At 47.6% G+C, this 18450-nt stretch overlaps 2 protein-coding genes across 2 annotated transcripts in view; both read right to left on the bottom strand.

The window, feature by feature from the left end:
* Window positions 1-996: 996 nt before the first annotated feature.
* On the bottom strand, window positions 997-9847 carry C13H12orf76 (chromosome 13 C12orf76 homolog). The gene is made up of 2 exons (XM_075568738.1): window positions 9693-9847; window positions 997-1324 (listed from the first exon to the last, which is right to left on the bottom strand). Exons 1-2 carry the CDS (start codon window positions 9832-9834, stop codon window positions 1239-1241), a joined length of 228 nt encoding a protein of 75 aa, XP_075424853.1. The 5' UTR covers window positions 9835-9847; the 3' UTR covers window positions 997-1238.
* Window positions 9848-14350: 4503 nt separating this feature from the next.
* LOC142464962 (sodium-dependent serotonin transporter-like) overlaps window positions 14351-18450 on the bottom strand; it is a 37926-nt gene continuing 33826 nt past the window's right edge. The window contains exon 13 of the mRNA XM_075568737.1: window positions 14351-17720. Coding sequence (XP_075424852.1) covers window positions 17595-17720 — 126 coding nt within the window. The 3' untranslated portion in view covers window positions 14351-17594. The remainder of the gene's footprint in view (window positions 17721-18450) is intronic.

Here is an 18450-nt window from a genome sequence, read left to right as displayed (position 1 = left end):
TGTCAGCTATCCGCGAGATGATCTCGCTTCACGTCAGCTATCCGCGAGATGATCTCGCTTCACGTCAGCTATCCGCGAGAGACGATCTCGCTTCTCGTCAGCTATCCGCGAGATGATCTCGCTTCTCGTCAGCTATCCGCGAGAGACGATCTCGCTTCACGTCAGCTATCCGCGAGAGACGATCTCGCTTCACGTCAGCTATCCGCGAGAGACGATCTCGCTTCTCGTCAGCTATCCGCGAGATGATCTCGCTTCTCGTCAGCTATCCGCGAGAGACGATCTCGCTTCACGTCTGCTATCCGCGAGAGACTCTCGCTTCACGCCTGCTATCCGCGAGAGATGATCTCGCTTCACGCCTGCTATCCGCGAGACTCTCGCTTCATGTCTGCTATCCGCGAGAGACGATCTCGCTTCACGTCTGCTATCCGCGAGAGACGATCTCGCTTCACGTCTGCTATCCGTGGGAGACGATCTCACTTCACGTCTGCTGTCCATAAGAGACTCTATTTCATGGTCTCCAAAGTTGACGATCACACAAGTGCATTCTCCGTGGCAAAATAAAGCATCCCATACAGGTTTTCTGAATAAAGTCTGTGCCGAGACTCCTACAAGAGGGGGGGGGGGTAATCTGAGGTCTTGCATGCTAGGACTGCGTTATTCGGTGCAGACCCTCGCTAGCCCGCTACTGGTTACACCACCTGACCTTCCAAGACCTATAAGAAGGCACCTCTACCTGCTATCTAGGCTTCACAACAGCGTTGCTAGCTGGAGTTGTATTGCTCCCTTGCTGCAGTACCTAGAACTTCCAGACCTCATTGTAAATCCTGGTCCTGATACTGGTCTGTCTCCGTACTCTCCTGCCTACCACCCACCCTGCCCTTGGATCGGCCAACTACGCCCTTCTGACTGCTCCTTCCTGAACGCTCTACTGACCATCGCACCGTGGATCTGGAACCCCTGGCCTCAGCTACCTGCGACAACCCCCCCCCCCCCCCCCATGTGAATCTGCCCTACAGCTCATATCCCATGAATTTCCCCTGGAAACCCTGAAAAGAGAAAGCTGACGTGCACATTTGTACATGTAAATGTTTTTTTTTCAAACTGTCCGTCTTTATCTTCTGAGATCTGGAAAGCAGGAGAAGGATTATCTCCCCCACGTCTCCGTGTTCTGCGACGCTCTCCCTTGGCCGTGATGGTCATTGTCACAGTGCGTTAACGGGTCCCACACCCTACTTCCACTACCGCCGCCTGATGGGTTTGTACACGCACACAGCCAGAACAATCATAGCGATTAACAGGAGGCCGAGTGTGCTTCCCAGCAGCACTGAAAGACAAGCAAAGTGTGCACAGGTTAGAGCCTCATCTGGCCTTTGAAGTGGGAGAAAGATTTGGAACCCATTGCAACCGGCTTGTCTAAGTCAGGCAAAAATTACATTGAGTGTGTTCTCCAAAAAGAGTTTACAACGTACAGCGTGCCCGACCCTGTCAGCACTATAGAAAAATACAATATACTTAGATTGCCTCTCTGTCTTGTTTTAAAGGTACGCAAGCTCTTTGTGTTGTACTATTCTAGCCGTGTATTTAAAAAGGGAGTTGCGGGTTTTATTCTGCAACACAAAATAATCGAAATTAAATATAACAACAATGTTCAATCGGGATATTAATTACTTGACGTTTCAGCTCCCAACAGAGCATTTTTCAAGAGCCCCAAACAAACGTGAAGTGGCCCCAAATATACCCTCGTCCTCTTTCCTCCCCACCTAGTGTCCAAAAAAATGGTGCAAAAACCCTATGCAAAGCCTCTGACATCATCCACATGACATAAGTGGAGCCCAAAGTGCAATTGGATAGGGAAGGTTGTATAACCATCAAAGACAAAACGCCAGCAATAAACAGTTTGAAACAGATACAATGTTAACGTTGCATACGCTAAGTGGCTGTCTGGCCTCAGAGAAGACCCTGCTCAGAATAGTGAGCTGCATATACAAATACTTAGTGACAACATATGGGGCAGACGGTGTCCAACAAGAAGCATACATCAGAATACAATGTACATGTAGCAATAACAGTAAGTCAATGCACATCAAGAACCAATACGTACAAGAATGGATACAAAATAAATAAAATGGTGGACCGCATACAAGACACACACACACACGAAAAGTCTCTTCTCTCTCCCCTTCTTGTGGTTGTAGCATCACTATTCTCAAAGTCCTGAACAGTCTACAGGCCGGGGCGAGGGATAGAAAATTAAAGTGGACAAAACAATGATGGCCACATAGAGACTCCAACAGGGTGAGAGTGAGCACTGTAGAGAATGGACACACATCTGCCTGATACAATATGGAGATGTCACTGATTAACAGTTATCCCCAAACCCCTCAGGGTGGAAGTACAGGACGGTAAATTCAAGAGAGGAGTACCGCAAGAATCACCGCTGTGAATAAAAGAGCCAACACTTCATGGTAATAGAGAGCCAGCTTCACAGTATGTTGATTTTTCCCCCCCCTCCAGCCCTGCATTACTCGACTCTCCAGCTATCGTAAAAGATACCACATATCTTCTCAAGAGAGAAGGTACACGAGTTTGGTCCCATCCCAGCAGGAATGTGGCTTGTCACCATGAATGTATCCAGCCTTTATACTTGTATCCCTCATTAGGGTGGTATGGAGGCTTATCCATTTGTACACATCGAAATTTCAGGCAGAGGAATGGAGTCGAACATGGCACCTTTGTAGGCCAATGCCCACATGCACACCTATTAGGCTAACCAGGTCTTGTGACGAGAAAGACGTACAGTGGAGAGAAAACGTTTGTGAATCCCTTAGAATTTTCACATATATCAAACCCAAAATTGTTATTAGATCTTAATCTAAGTCGTAATAATTGATAACCTAAACAAATTACACAAAAAAAATGATACTTTTTCAAAATGTATTTATCCACAAATGATTCAACATTCTATATCCATATGTGAACCTTTAGATTCAGTACCTGGTGGCGCCCCCTTGAGCAGCAATGACATCAGCTAAGCGTTTCCTGTAACTGCTGGTCAGTCTCACATCGGTTTTGAGGAATTTTGGCCCATTCCTCCTTACAGAACTGCTTCAACTCTGGGACATTTGAGGGCTTCCTTGCCTGGACAGCTCACTATACAGTCGGTCCTGCCACAACATTTCGAAGGGGGTTTAGGTCCTGGCTGACTACTTCTGCATCCCAACAGTTTTCACCCACCATCCCTCAAGAAGGAGCAGCCCTTTTCCCAATTGGTCCAGGTAGTGAGGATAGTAAGTGATCCTGACGACACTGCAGCAACTTAAACTCATGTACGGCAAGTTTATATAGAGGAGGTACAACGAAATAGATGTACATGCCAGGCTAAATCGTGTCCTTGACTGGGACAGAAACGCCTTTCCGGCAGGAGTAAAGAACAAGACTACCGTAAGAACAAATAGTAACATTATTATGAACAAATACAGCCCGATCTCCAGACACTTTAGGAGGTCCATACACAAGCATTGGCACAAACTCTCCAAGTGAGGAGACATTAGATCCATCTTTCAAAATGTACCGTACGTTCAGGCATATGGGCAAGAACCTTGTGGACCTATTTGTCGCTATCACAAAGTACACATCGGACAGGTGCAGGGACTTCTTGGGCATACCTGAATGCTTTAAATGCCATGGTTGCGTGACAAGCAATAGTTTAATACCCCCATTCAGGCAAACTCTATAAGCTTAAACATCAACTGACGTACTACGGTGGTTATCTAATTAAGTGCCCATGGGAACTTAACTATATTGGCAAGCCAAAGAGTATGTCGGTCCATAGATCTAGTATTAGAGGTGCACTACTCATGGATAAAATAGACCAACCGGTTGACAAAATATTTTTGGCATGTGGGCACCAACTGGCTGCTCTAGGCTGTATGCCATTTGATCATGGTCACTAGACCCACACGTGGAGGCAATCTGGGACAGCCCTAACATATTTCATCCTTCAGGTGTTATGTCATCACACTTCACTCTTCAGGCTTTGCCTGTTACCAGTTGGCCGTGTGTTGACCTGATGAAAGGTCCGTATGGAACCTGGAAAGTTGTCTTTCAACTGTTCTTGGCTGTCACATTAAATGGAGAACTTCATTATAAACCTGTGAGTAGAGCGCTACTTTGTATCTCAGTTTTAGAGGAGACCTGCACTTTGAAGAAATTGCATTACTTGTGTCAGACATACAGGCACCTTACGGAATCCCGGAACTGTGACAGTGGATGGAGTGTAAGGCTATTTATTAGCAGTTACCCTGACCTTAATGTTACGCGCCATACCGCGTAACTCGGCATTTTTCTATGGGTCAGTAAATGCCAGTGGTCAGGCGTTTACTATATCCCGCTGGGATACTCTGCAATCATATCCAAGAATCGAAGGTAAAAGATACTGAAAATAATTTGTGACTGACCCCTTAATATTTATTTATTTATAAAATATTTTACCAGGAAGTAATACATTGAGCGTTACCTCTCGTTTTCAAGTATGTCCTGGGCACAGAGTAAAACAAATAATACATGGTTACAAATACAGTTACATAAATGAACAAGGTATACATTATATACAAGACATTGCGTGCACAGATAAAGAAAATATATATTATGAGCGTATGAAACAGTTACAGACCAGATTAAAGTGTGAGACAGCCTTAGATTTGAAAGAACTTAAGCTGGTGGTGGATATGAGAGACTCTGGTAGGTTGTTCCAGTTTTGGGGTGCATGGAAGGAGAAGGAGGAACGTCCGGATACTTTGTTGAGTCTTGGGACCATGAACAGTCTTTTGGAGTCTGATCTCAGGTGATAGGTGCTGCATGTGGTAGGGGTGAGGAGCTTGTTCAGGTAGCTGGTAGCTTGCCCAGAAAGTATTTGAGGGTGAGACAGGAAAGGTGAACTTTGCGCCTAGACTCTAGTGATGACCAATCTAGTTCTTTGAGCATTTCGCAGTGATGTGTGTTGTAGTTGCATTGGAGAACAAAACGACAAATTGAATTGTAGAGGGTGTCAAGTTTGCTAAGGTGGGTTTGAGGTGCTGAGCCATATACTATGTCTCCATAGTCAATAATTGGCATTAGCATCTGCTGTGCGATACGCTTTCTGACCAGGAGATAGGGGGCATAGATTCCACACTCACGGCGCGTGACGCCATAGGAACAATAGCCTCTGCTCCTTGGGCCTGACCATTGGGCATGACCACCTACAGCTCTCTAATACCATTAATGTCAGTTCTCTATATTTACGAGCGGATCATTCACAGCAGTGATTCTTGCGGTACTGCTCTCTTGGATTTACAGTACTTTATTTAAACCCAGAGGGGTTCCAGGATAACTGTTTGTCAGACTCTCCCTATGGTATGATACAGATGTGTGTATGCTCTGTACAATGTACAATACTCTGTGTCACTCCGTTTGAGTGTCTCTATGCGGCCATCTTTTTTTGTCCGGGTTTATTTTCCTAGCCCTCTCCCGTCCGACCTATGAGCCTATAGAACAGTGATGCAACACCACAAGAAAGCACGCGGTTAAGTGATGAACAGACTTGCCCGATGTACTTTGGATTACATTGATGTATGTATATAGCATTTTACTCTATGCGGTCGGCCATTACTTCCACCCAGGCTCCGTTTATCCATTATTGTATGTATCAGTTCTTGACGTGTATTGCTGTTAGTGCTACATGTGTGTAGTGTTAGGACCTGCATACTGGTCATGCTGTGAAGTGGTTGCTGCCTTAGGCTGCGCTTATACAGCCGGCGACGGCGACACGACCGATGACGTCACCCGTCGCGCCAAGTTGTATTTGGAAGTTTAGGCGACGTCGCTGGATGACGTCATAAAAGGGGAGGGCAGAGGCACGGGAGAAGCACCCGACTGGCCGCAAAGGGAGACCGTTGCCGAAAAAAATCAAATATCAGTGACTACCAGATTTGTGGAAGCACTGTCGCTCCGTCGCGTGCACTATAAGCGCCGGCAACAATGCATTTGTTTTGCCGCGACGGCGATGTCATGTCGCGTCGCCGGCACTATAAGCGCAGCCTTAGAACGCTTTGGCCACAGAGTTGAACTAAATGACCCTTACTCATGAGAATACTGACATTGAAGTATTTAACTCTGTATTGTGTCACATTGGAGGCAGCATTGCGTATTTTTGCCTTTTGTTGAATACATTTGGCCACGCTCAGTAGCACTCCTTTTGACACAAATATATATATATATATGATGTGGTGGGTTGTGGGGTTAGAGCTTGCTGGGGTTGTGTGTCTATTAATTGCAGTGCTAAATGTGCATTGAATTCTGATATATGCTACCTCATGTTGTCGCTATGTATTTGTATGTGCACGATTCTGCGCAGGGACTTCACGCGGTCAGACAACCTCTATGCGACAATCACGGGGTCTGAAACTGACACAATGTATGTATTGGTGGCATTTGCTGCAGTTATACAACCTTCCCTATCCATTTGCACTTGGGGCCCAACTAGGGTTTACTGTGCCACTTATGCCACGTGGATGACATCACAGGGGATTTGCATAGGGGTTTCACACTATTTTTGGCCAGTAGGTGGGGTGTGAGGGTATATTTGGGTTCACTTCACGTTTGTTTGGTGCTCTTGAAAAAGGCTCTGTTGGAAGCAGAAACGTTGAGTAATAAATGTCACCTAATTGAACAGTGGAGAGCCCGTCCTTCTCTTTCTCTCGCTGTGTGATGTATGGGAATGTAATTGCAGTGGTCAGATTATAAATTAGAGCTCATAAATGTATCATACCTCCGCCCCCTCCTATCCGCCTACAATCCCCACCTCCCTATCCCCCTGCAACCCCCCCCCACCCTCCATAACCCCCTGCAACTACCCCCCTCACTATCATCCTGCAATACCTCCTTATCCCCCTGCAATCCCCCCACCCTCCCTATCAGCCTGCAATCCCCCCACCCTCCCTATCAGCCTGCAATCCCCCCACCCTCCCTATCATCCTGCCATCCCCCCACCCTTCCTATCAGCCTGCAATACCCCCACCCTCCCTATCAGCCTGCAATCCCCCCACCCTCCCTATCATCCTGCAATCCCCCCACCCTCCCTATCATCCTGCAATACCTCCACCCTCCCTATCATCCTGCAATCCCCCCACCCTCCCTATCAGCCTGTAATCCCCCCACCCTCCCTATCATCCTGCAATGCCCCCACCCTCCCTATCATCCTGCAATCCCCCCACCCTCCCTATCCCCGAGTCTCTCCTCCTACCCCCTCCCTATCCCCCTGCAATCCTCCCCACCCTCCGTATCCCCCTGCAATCCCCCCACCCTCCCTATCCCCCTGCAATCCCCCCACCCTCCCTCCCTATCCCCCTGCAATCCCCCCACCCTCCCTCCCTATCCCCCTGCAATCCCCCCACCCTCCCTATCATCCTGCAATCCCCCCACCCTCCCTATCATCCTGCAATCCCACCACCCTCCCTATCGTCCTGCAATCCCCCCACCCTCCCTATCGTCCTGCAATCCCCCCACCCTCCCTCCCTATCGTCCTGCAATCCCCCCACCCTCCCTCCCTATCCCCCTGCAATACCCCCACCCACAATATCCCCCTGCAATACCCCCACCCTCCCAATCGTCCTGCAATCCCCCCACCCTCCCTCCCCATCATCCTGCAATCCCCCCACCCTCCCCATCATCCTGCAATCCCCCCACCCTCCCTATCATCCTGCAATCCCCCCACCCTCCCTATCCCCAAGTCTCTCCTCCTTCCCCCTCCCTATCCCCCTGCAATCCTCCCCACCCTCCCTATCATCCTACAATCCTCCCCACCCTCCCTATCCCCCTGCAATCCTCCCCACCCTCCCTATCCCCCTGCAATCCTCCCCACCCTCCCTATCATCCTGCAATCCCCCCACCCTCCCTATCATCCGGCAATCCCCCCACCCTCCCTATCATCCGGCAATCCCCCCACCCTCCCTATCATCCTGCAATCCCCCCACCCTCCCTATCCCCGAGTCTCTCCTCCTCCCCCCTCCCTATCATCCTGCAATCCCCCCACCCTCCCTATCCCCAAGTCTCTCCTCCTTCCCCCTCCCAATCCCCCTGCAATCCCCCCACCCTCCCTATCATCCTGCAATCCCCCCACCCTCCCTATCCCCCTGCAATCCCCCACCCTCCCTATCATCCTGCAATCCCCCCACCCTCCCTATCATCCTGCAAAATCCCCCGGAGTCTCTCCTCCTCCCCCCTCCCTATCATCCTGCAATCCCCCCACCCTCCCTATCCCCAAGTCTCTCCTCCTTCCCCCTCCCTATCCCCCTGCAATCCCCTCACCCTCCCTATCCCCCTGCAATCCTCCCCACCCTCCCTATCCCCGAGTCTCTCCTCCTCCCCCCTCCCTATCATCCTGCAATCCCCCCACCCTCTCTATCCCCAAGTCTCTCCTCCTTCCCCCTCCCTATCCCCCTGCAATCCCCACACCCTCCCTATCATCCTGCAATCCCCCCACCCTCCCTATCCCCCATGCAATCCCCCACCCTCCCTATCATCCTGCAATCCCCCCACCCTCCCTATCAGCCTGCAATCCCCCCACCCTCCCTATCCCCCTGCAATCCCCCCCTACCTATCATCCTGCAATCCCCCCACCCTCCCCATCCCCCTGAAATCCCCCCTCCCTCCCCATCATCCTACAATCCCCCCACCTTCCCCATCATCCTGCAATCCCCCCACCCTCCCTATCCCCCTGCAATCCCCCACCCTCCCCATCATCCTGCAATCCTCCCACCCTCCCTATCCCCCTGCAATCCCCCCCACCCTCCCTATCCCCCTGCAATCCCCCCACCCTCCCTATCCCCCTGCAATCCCCCCACCCTCCCTATCCGCCTGCAATCCCCCCCACCCTCCCTATCCCCCTGCAATCCCCCCCACCCTCCCTATCCCCCTGCAATCCCCCCCACCCTCCCTATCCCCCTGCAATCCCCCCCACCCTCCCTATCCCCCTGCAATCCCCCCACCCTCCCTATCCGCCTGCAATCCCCCCCACCCTCCCTATCCCCCTGCAATCCCCCCCACCCTACCTATCCCCCTGCAATCCCCCCCACCCTCCCTATCCCCCTGCAATCCCCCCCACCCTCCCTATCCCCCGGAGTCTCTCCCCCCACCCTCCCTATCCCCCTGCAATCCCCCCCCCTCCCTATCCCCCGGCAATCCCCCCCCCCCTCCCTATCCCCCGGCAATCCCCCCCACCCTCCCTATCCCCCTGCAATCCCCCCCCCTCCCTATCCCCCGGAGTCTCTCCCCCCACCCTCCCTATCCCCCTGCAATCCCCCCACCCTCCCTATCCCCCTGCAATCCCCCCCCCCCCCTCCCTATCCCCCGGCAATCCCCCCCCCCCCTCCCTATCCCCCGGCAATCCCCCCCCCTCCCTATCCCCCTGCAATCCCCCCCCCCTCCCTATCCCCCGGAGTCTCTCCCCCCACCCTCCCTATCCCCCGGCAATCCCCCCCCCCTCCCTATCCCCCGGCAATCCCCCCCCCCTCCCTATCCCCCGGCAATCCCCCCCCCCTCCCTATCCCCCGGCAATCCCCCCCCCCTCCCTATCCCCCGGCAATCCCCCCCCCCTCCCTATCCCCCGGCAATCCCCCCCCCCCTCCCTATCCCCCGGAGTCTCTCCCCCTCACCCAGGTTCTGTTTCAGTAGCACTGCATAGGGGCGGCTCTGCTCCGGGGAGGTGTCGGTCTGAGCCTGGCCCGGGACACACAGGGAGAGCAGCAGCAGCACCGGCAGCTTCATCATCTTTATCCCGGGAACCTGCAGCATCATCCACAGGGGGAGGGACCCGGGGAGGAGGGGGAGACACATCCGGTGGGATGTGGGACTCATGTGTCATGTACATTTCCTGGGTGGGGGAACAATCCTGAGTGGGATGATATGTATACCGTACGTCGTCATCGGGATCACATATATATGTCCTGAGTGGGAGTGACATGTATACAGTATGTACTGGGTGGGAGTGACATGAATACAGTGTGTCCTGGGTGGGAGTGACATGTATACAGTATGTCCTGAGTGAGTGACATGAATACAGTGTGTACTGGGTGGGAGTGACATGTATACAGTATGTCCTGAGTGAGTGACATGAATACAGTGTGTACTGGGTGGGAGTGACATGTATACAGTGTGTACTGGGTGGGAGTGACATGAATACAGTGTGTCCTGGGTGGGAGTGACATGTATACAGTATGTCCTGAGTGAGTGACATGTATACAGTATGTACTGGGTGGGAGTGACATGAATACAGTGTGTCCTGGGTGGGAGTGACATGTATACAGTATGTACTGGGTGGGAGTGACATGAAAACAGTGTGTCCTGGGTGGGAGTGACATGAAAACAGTGTGTACTGGGTGGGAGTGACATGTATACAGTATGTACTGGGTGGGAGTGACATGAATACTGTATGTCCTGAGAGGGAGTGACATGTATACAGTATGTCCTGGGTGGGAGTGACATGTATACAGTATGTACTGGGTGGGAGTGACATGTATACAGTATGTACTGAGTGGGAGTGATATGAATACAGTGTGTCCTGAGTGGGAGTGACATGAATACAGTATGTCCTGAGTGAGTGACATGTATACAGTATGTCCTGGGTGTGGGTGACATGAATAAATTATGTCCTGAGTGAGTGACATGTATGCAGTGTGTCCTGAGTGGGATCACATGTATATGTCCTGGTGGAATGTCTGACGTACAGTATACTGTATGTCCTGACTACAATCACATGTACTGCATATGTCCTATGTGGGGTGAAATGCACATGTACTGTGTGGGGTGACATGTCTGTATCCTGGGTGGGATGGTATGTATACAGTATGTACTGATTGTGAATATGTCCTGGGTGGGTTTCGCTGGTGGTACAGCTGTGACTCTGGAATGGCACTGTCATTTTTTATAGTGCTCTAGAAAGTAGTGGTATTGTGTTTGATAGTAGAAATCAACTTCTGATCAAAAAAACTTTTGTCCCCATTATTAATAGGTTTTCTGTTGTTTTTGCCCTGTAATTTTATACGGCTGTAAGTGTGAACTCACTTTTCTTGAACCGCTTCGCTGCCAGAGAGCGAGCAACTCGTTACAAGGGAATGCATTGCAGGAGCCACCTCCTTAGAGCATGAGTATGCTCATACACACACTGCTTGATTTTATCGGATGTTTGTGAGTGTGCCTTTGTTACTTGCTCAGGAAAATAAACACACACACATATATGCTTTATGCTTTACTGTGGAGGGTTTTTGTCACTTTTTTTACCCACCATAACCTTAATGACAGTGGTGATTACCTAGTCTAGTCTCAAACCTGCTTGCCATTAAGACCAGCCTCACACTGATGATACCCATCAAGGTTGAAACATGTATGTGAGTGGGTCTAATGGCTTTGCATCTCATCCCAGCCTCTGTTTAAAAGCTGTGTTTAAAACAGCATGCATTGGCTTGAGGATTGGCTTGTGTAATACGAGCTTGAGACAAAAGGTGGCACTGAGTGCTCATTTGTATGTAATTTCCCAGAATCCCTTGCGGCAGTGGAAGCGCTGTATGCTGGGTGACAATGGGGAAAGACAGGGTTGCAGACCTGTCTAAGACATGCAAATGAACATACAGTAATATTTACAGTTGCTATATACTGCCCTGAGGAAGGTCCCGTTACGAGGATCGAAACGTTGGCGGCCCTGTGTTTCACAATACACATTTTTTGGATATCATCTGTGCGGTGTGCTGTCTTTCTTGGTTTTCAGGATCCCCTGGTCACCATACTACTATATGCAACATATGGGACAAGCATCTGCCTTCTCAACCAAAACGTGAGTGCAAATCTCCATACCATGACTATATATATATATATATATATATATATATATATATATATATATATACACTCATTAAAAATGGCATTAAGAGTTGAATTAAGGTACTTTTATCCAATACTACAGAACTGATTTATTAAAAAAAAACACATATGTAGGATATTGCTCCTTTAAGAGAAAGGTCCCACTGGGGGACCGAAACGTCGGTTTTTGTGTCTTCTATCAAATATAGAACATTTTTGATTTACTTACCTGCGTGCTGTCCCTTGATGTCGTGTTGCAACCGGTATCGTATGGTCTGTTATTGCTTTATGGGATAAGCACCAAAACTTATTTACTTGCATATGGTGTGCCGGCTGTGCATTGGATTCTATATATATATATATATATATATATATATATATATATATATATATATATATATATATATATATATTATTTTTTATTATTATTTTTTACTGCTTTTTAAATAAATCAGTTCTGTGGTATTGGATAATACTACCTTTTTATTTTAAAATTCAACTCTTAATGCCATTTTGAATGAGGTTTAATATACTGAGCATCTTTTGATTTCTATAGCAGGTGTTAGCTCACCTCCCCAGCAGTTCAAGATCTTTGTAATACTTTCCTGCTTGTGGTCATTATTTGTTGCCAATATTCCCAACAGTTTGAGCTGGAAACTGTAACAATAGGTAATGTTACCTTAGTAATATAAGAATATATTGTAGCTGCTGCGTTACACTGACTGAAGGATTCATTGAAACTAAACGGCTGCCATTTAGTGACCCCGGGAAGCAGGATCCTTGCTGATCAAACACAGGAGAACCAAATCGATCGGCAGCTTAAGTAATTAATTTTTAATAAAGATAATCAAATGCATATATTAAAACAAAAACATTTTTTATTTTATTTTTTGGATTGCCTCTTTAAATGCCTCAGACTAACACCTGCTGCTGGGGGGTGGGCCAGAGTGCTCCTTCGCTGTGGGATGTGCCACGTCAGACCACGGGAGACAAACTACACTTGTTTTATTACAGTATTTATAAAGAAAACAGCAATGGGCAACCTGGTACCTTTTGATTCTTCAAAAAACAGAAATGCCCAAAGCTACTGCCAATGTGACATAAATACACTGTGCAATACCTATATATCTCTTGTAAAAAGGGTCATTTAGTTTAACCCTTTGGCCAAGGCGTCTTAAGCCTGCTGCCACTTACAAGGCATGAGCGTAGCAGGGCCTAACACTCCCTGGGTTAAAATTCTTATTTACCTGTATAATTACAGGAAGAATGATCACATTGGATCTGTCGTAACCTGCCAAATGAAGCTGACCTGGCAACTTGGAAAGTGGGGTGGGGCGAGCTTATACCTTGGCGGGGAGGGGCCACTACCCCCCCATAAGCAACTGAGACCAGCTGCACACAGAAGAATCACTATATACATTCACATAACAATGGTAACATAAGACTCCCCACTAAACGTTGTGCGTGGGAAGTCAGTGTCTGCTGCAGAGGCCACCCAACCCTGGGTGTCAAGGCCTGTGTAATGGTCGCCGGCACACTGGTGGAGCTCTTAACTGCATATTACTGTAGCAGGCCTGTACTTTGCGATACTGCTTCTGTTGAGGACCCCACCTGACTGTGCAGGTTCTTCCTGCTGGGCCTCCTCGCGATGATAACTGCTCTCCCTCCAGCCAGCACCCGCTCACATAGGCAGAACTTAGACTGGCCCCCGTGGGTTCCCCAACAGTCAGTCTGAGATCTCGCAGGTGCTGCAGCAGCTCCGCGCTAGTAGCTCTGCCCCTGCGTGTCCTGCCAGGCAGCCTTCCGTTGTCCAGAGTCCAGGATCATTCGGTAAATAGGTATTCAAAATGTTACTCCCGATCCTCTGTTAGAAGTGCCCGTTTCGGCATGCTCCCAGCTTGCGTGTGCAGTACCAGAAGACCTCCCGTGAGGGATGAAAAATGTTGTCCCCCAAAACCTGGCATTACTTACATCCTGACCCTGATGTGGGGCCTTTATAGGGTCTGTATCGGGGGTGACACCACAGTTAGGGATAATTGACCTAAATTAGCGTTGCCTCCCTGTGTTATTCCCCTCTCCTCTCTTTCTCACCTCCATTTAAACCCCTTGTCTCAGGGTCTGCACGGGAGTAACACTAAGACACACTTACCGTCACATTATAGGAAGATAACACAACATTGTGCTACAGTAACGTGACATTAACCCTATGCTATTGAGATGTAGCACGGACGCTGTTTGTGCATTTAATTAGCTTTGTGGATCCGCGTTCACCGCGGGGAACAGAACGTCCAGTCCCGTTTTAGGTAATGTCACGTTATGAGCGTGGGGGGGGGGGGGGGGGCGGGGGGGTTGTGGATCTGGGCCTTAATGAAGAACTTTCAAAAACCCAAACACTTCAAATATAACTGTGAGTTTGAAATAACGGAGCCGGGAAAACGATACATTATAGAACTTTTATTTTATTTCAACAAACAAGCAGTTGCGGTGCATTCATTTTGCATTACTTCTCTCCCTGCCCCTTTCTCAGTGAACACAATATCAAGGTATCGGCAGGAATTGACGGTGTTAATGCAGAATTATCCTGGGTCTGAAGTGCAATGACGCTACTGGTCCAGACAGACTATCCAGACCCATCACACTGTAGAGAATAAATGGGATTTCTTTAGAAAGTGCTTGTTATTTTTTTAAATTAAAAATCAGGAACCAAAATGCATCAGAAGCCAAGCAGAATCATTCTTTAAATCCAGTTTTCAAACGGGTGTGCAATAAATGTAAAGGAAGGGTAATTTTTTACACCCTTTCACTGCTACGAGGGGAACGGTGCAAAGAGAAAGAACCATTAAAAAAAAATGTGCGAATACTTTTCTCTTGAAAATATTCTGGGTGAATCAGGTGATATGTTTTTAAATGTACTGGTTCTTACTCCGTGCAGCCAAGTATTTTGAACATAATGGTCTTTTAATTTCCTCCTTTTATTTTGGGTCGCAAAAAACATGGCGGATGACGGCTTCTTTCACAGCCAACAACGGCATTGATGTAATTGGGAGACGCCCATGCTTATTAAAGAGGCAGTCCCTCCCTGGACCAAAGTGAGCCATTTCCAGTGACATGATTAAGGGGTCACATGTGGGTGACTGAGACCTGTTTTACCCAAACCTGACACCTATGCGTATATTTAATGTGTGTTAGTGAGACCTGGGAGGGGGTGATTGCCTCTGGCTGCTCCCTTGTGTGAGATGTCCCTGTGCGATCAGCAAGAGCTTGTACAGCCAGTGTCCCCCCACCCACCTCCCCTTATCTTTACTGGCTCTCTGATAAGGACAGGGGGGATATGGGGGAAGAAAATCCCTGACTGACAAACAATCCCCCCATCCAGGGACCCCAAACTGTCCGGCTACTTGGGATTGCTCCTTTTAAGAGAAAAGCATGTAACACATTATAATCAATATCTTTGGTTATAAACCAAAAGACTCACCTGGTTTACAAAATGAATTATGCCACACCATTTAAAAAAAGGATGCACATTCCCCGTTTGTTAATCAGGATTATTCTCTCCTGCATTGAAACATGGTACCGCTCCTTTAAAAGAAAGAAATAAAATACTTCGCTTCCACCAATTGAATGAGTCATAATGCTGCTCACCTGCCGCCTTTATCAATAGACGTTTCAAGTATGCACAGATAAAATGATAAGTCCGTTACTGACAATTATACAAGTCCTTTCCCTGCACAAAATAAATAAATAATATATAAATAATTTATTTTTATGGGATCATTTATAAAGGACCAAGCAATGACCATCGCCCCCGTGAGACTATAGTAAATCAACCCAAGGAGCGGTGACTATAGGGGTTCAGTTCCCAGATCAAATAAGAATTTTTGGGGGTTGTTACCCTAAGTGAAATTCTGAGGAACCCCCAACCATCTCTAATAGCGCGTCTGAGATCAGATGCATTGTAAGGAACCCCAACCCTCTCTGATAGCGTGTCTGAGATCAGATGCATTATAAGGAACCCCAACCCCCTCAAATAGCGTGTCTGAGATCAGATGCATTGTAAGGAACCCCAACCCTCTCTAATAACGTCTCTGAGATCATATGCATTGTAAATTCTTCTGTATTTGATACCATTTTTAAATGACCGGACAATCGTAGGGAACCCTTTAGGAATGCCCGGGGAACCCAAGGGTTCCTAGGAACCCTGGTTGAAAAACACTTCATTCGTAGATGTGTCACTCTTTGGCCCTTTTTAAACAAACCTCATAATTGTATCATGATGCTTTTTAACCCTGAGCATGCTTGCAGCACAGAATGAGTTAAACCAAGGTATTGAACGGGCACTCTCACTAAAAACATTTTATTTCCCTTGGCAAACCGTGTTCACTTTCCATTTCTCATTCTGGTTACATATTTCATGTAGAAATTCCCCTGTTGTTTTTTAAATTTTTTTTTAGTGAAATTATGTTTTCAGAAACGTTTAAAAATGGCTGCCAACGCAAATTACTTCTGATCACTTCAGAATCCTTACAGCTTTCTTTTACTAATTAAATATGCCTAATAATGGCTTGTGAAATAGGAGAGAGGAATGAGTGGAGCTAATTTTAGAGCAAACCGACGCCTGGAGAAAGATTGTGTGCTCTGATGTATCAGGGTTCTGTCCCAATGGTGATTGCCAGTCAACAGGAGGAATTACCCAGTTCACATATAACAAGGGGATGTGTCAAATGATGTGTCAGTGGGACACCATATTTGGGACCAAAAACATATGTCAAGTCTGAGGTTGTGTATACCTCCCAGAGGAAATGTATCATTGCAAAGATTGCCTTGTTACATCACACCGTCTGTTGCTAAGACAGTTGCTAATCAGTGGAGAATGTTCCCTAAAGTTTAGGAACCAGACAAAAATGTTCCTATATTTTCCACCAAAACATTGTGCGAAGAATCGACGTTCGCCAAGCAATGAAGGTCAATGGGTAAGGTCACAGGACACTCACTGCATTACCCTTTTTGCCAAATTCTGGCAAAATAGATATAATTTTGGCGATATTCAATCTGATTTCTGTCGAAAACCGAAAAAGATTGATGAAATTCTGCCTCAATTCTGGGGAAATTTGTTAAAATTCTGATCAGTGCAAATCCTCATAAAAAAGCTAAAAGAAAATGTGAAATGTAACGGGGAAAAAAAAAGGAATAACACAAAATAAATCAGAAGACTATTACAGATCTGTAATAATTGGGATTTCCTATGTATAATGCAGATTGTTTGCCAGAAAGCTTTAGTTGCAGACAAAAAAAAAATGACCGCGTATAACATGAACGTCAGATAATTCATCCTATTCAAACTCAACACATCACAAACTGACACACGGAGCCACCTGCCATGATACATTGGCACAAGTAGACACAAGGAAATAATACCTCTCTTTGGCCGGGAGTTATCAAAGTTCCATCCACACTATCGTGATCGATTTAGCCGATTTGGCCTCAATAGCATGGATGATGTTTTGATGACTCCCGGACTTTGTGCCCGTTTTGCGCCATAGTTGCCTCGTTTTCATCGCGCTCTACATTTTTAAAAAGACCTGTATCTTCTTGCGACCCCGATGACCGATCCTGAGAGGGACTGTACCTTGAAACCCTCTCCCAAAAAAAACCCTACAAGAGGAGCAAAGAATGTTAAAAAGCACCGATGGCTGATTTCCCTGTCACTCCTCAGATCTGTTTGTAACCCGGTTGAGTTGGAGGTAGATCGGTGACGGAGCAGGCGCCATGCACAGGGGGTCGGCCTCGTCCCTTAACGCCTTCTCTGGTCGGATGCAGACGGCCAGTCGCTGTGGAAAAAAAAATACATATCAACTGCTTGCTGGTCCAACAAAAGGCCTTATACCACCTACTCCAGGAGTGGACAACTCCAGTCCTCAAGGGTCACCAACAGGACAGGTATTAGGATATCCCTGCCTCAGCACAGGTGGCTCATTCAGCCATTCTGATTGAGCCACTTGTGCTGAAGCAGGGATATCCTTAAAACCTGACCTGTAGATGGCCCTTGAGGACTGAAGTTGGCCTCGCCTGACTTACTCCCTCTCCCTCCACTGTTACTACTGAGGAATAAGAGAGAGATGAAAACCCGGGAGCTTTGAAAATGCCGCCGGAAATGGCGTACACGCTGATAACCTTCCGAAAAGATGAGATGTTTCATGAAATAGCTCCAGCCAATAACTACTCTACAGGTCCATGCTCTACTCTCAAAAAATATTAATATCAATACTTTTTTATGGGATCGTGTATATAGGACCAAGCAGAGACTGTCGCACCTGGGAGACTTCAGTGAACGGAACCCATGGGGCGTTTAAAAAATAGGGTTCAGCTCCCAGACCAAATCAGATAATATATATATGTGTAGGGAAATACATGTGCTACGTAGAGTAATAGAGATCAGGTGTGGCTAGTGTTAATGTATAGTCCTGGGCACAGAGTTATGATGACAAATAATGGTTACAAATACATAGTTACATAAGTGAACAGGGTATACATTATATGCAAGACATTGCATGCACAGTT

Source organism: Ascaphus truei, chromosome 13 (genome assembly GCF_040206685.1).
Source record: "Ascaphus truei isolate aAscTru1 chromosome 13, aAscTru1.hap1, whole genome shotgun sequence".
Classification (NCBI taxonomy): Eukaryota; Metazoa; Chordata; class Amphibia; order Anura; family Ascaphidae; genus Ascaphus; species Ascaphus truei.
Note: the sequence above shows the minus strand (reverse complement) of the source record. Positions and strands in the feature narration are given on the sequence as shown.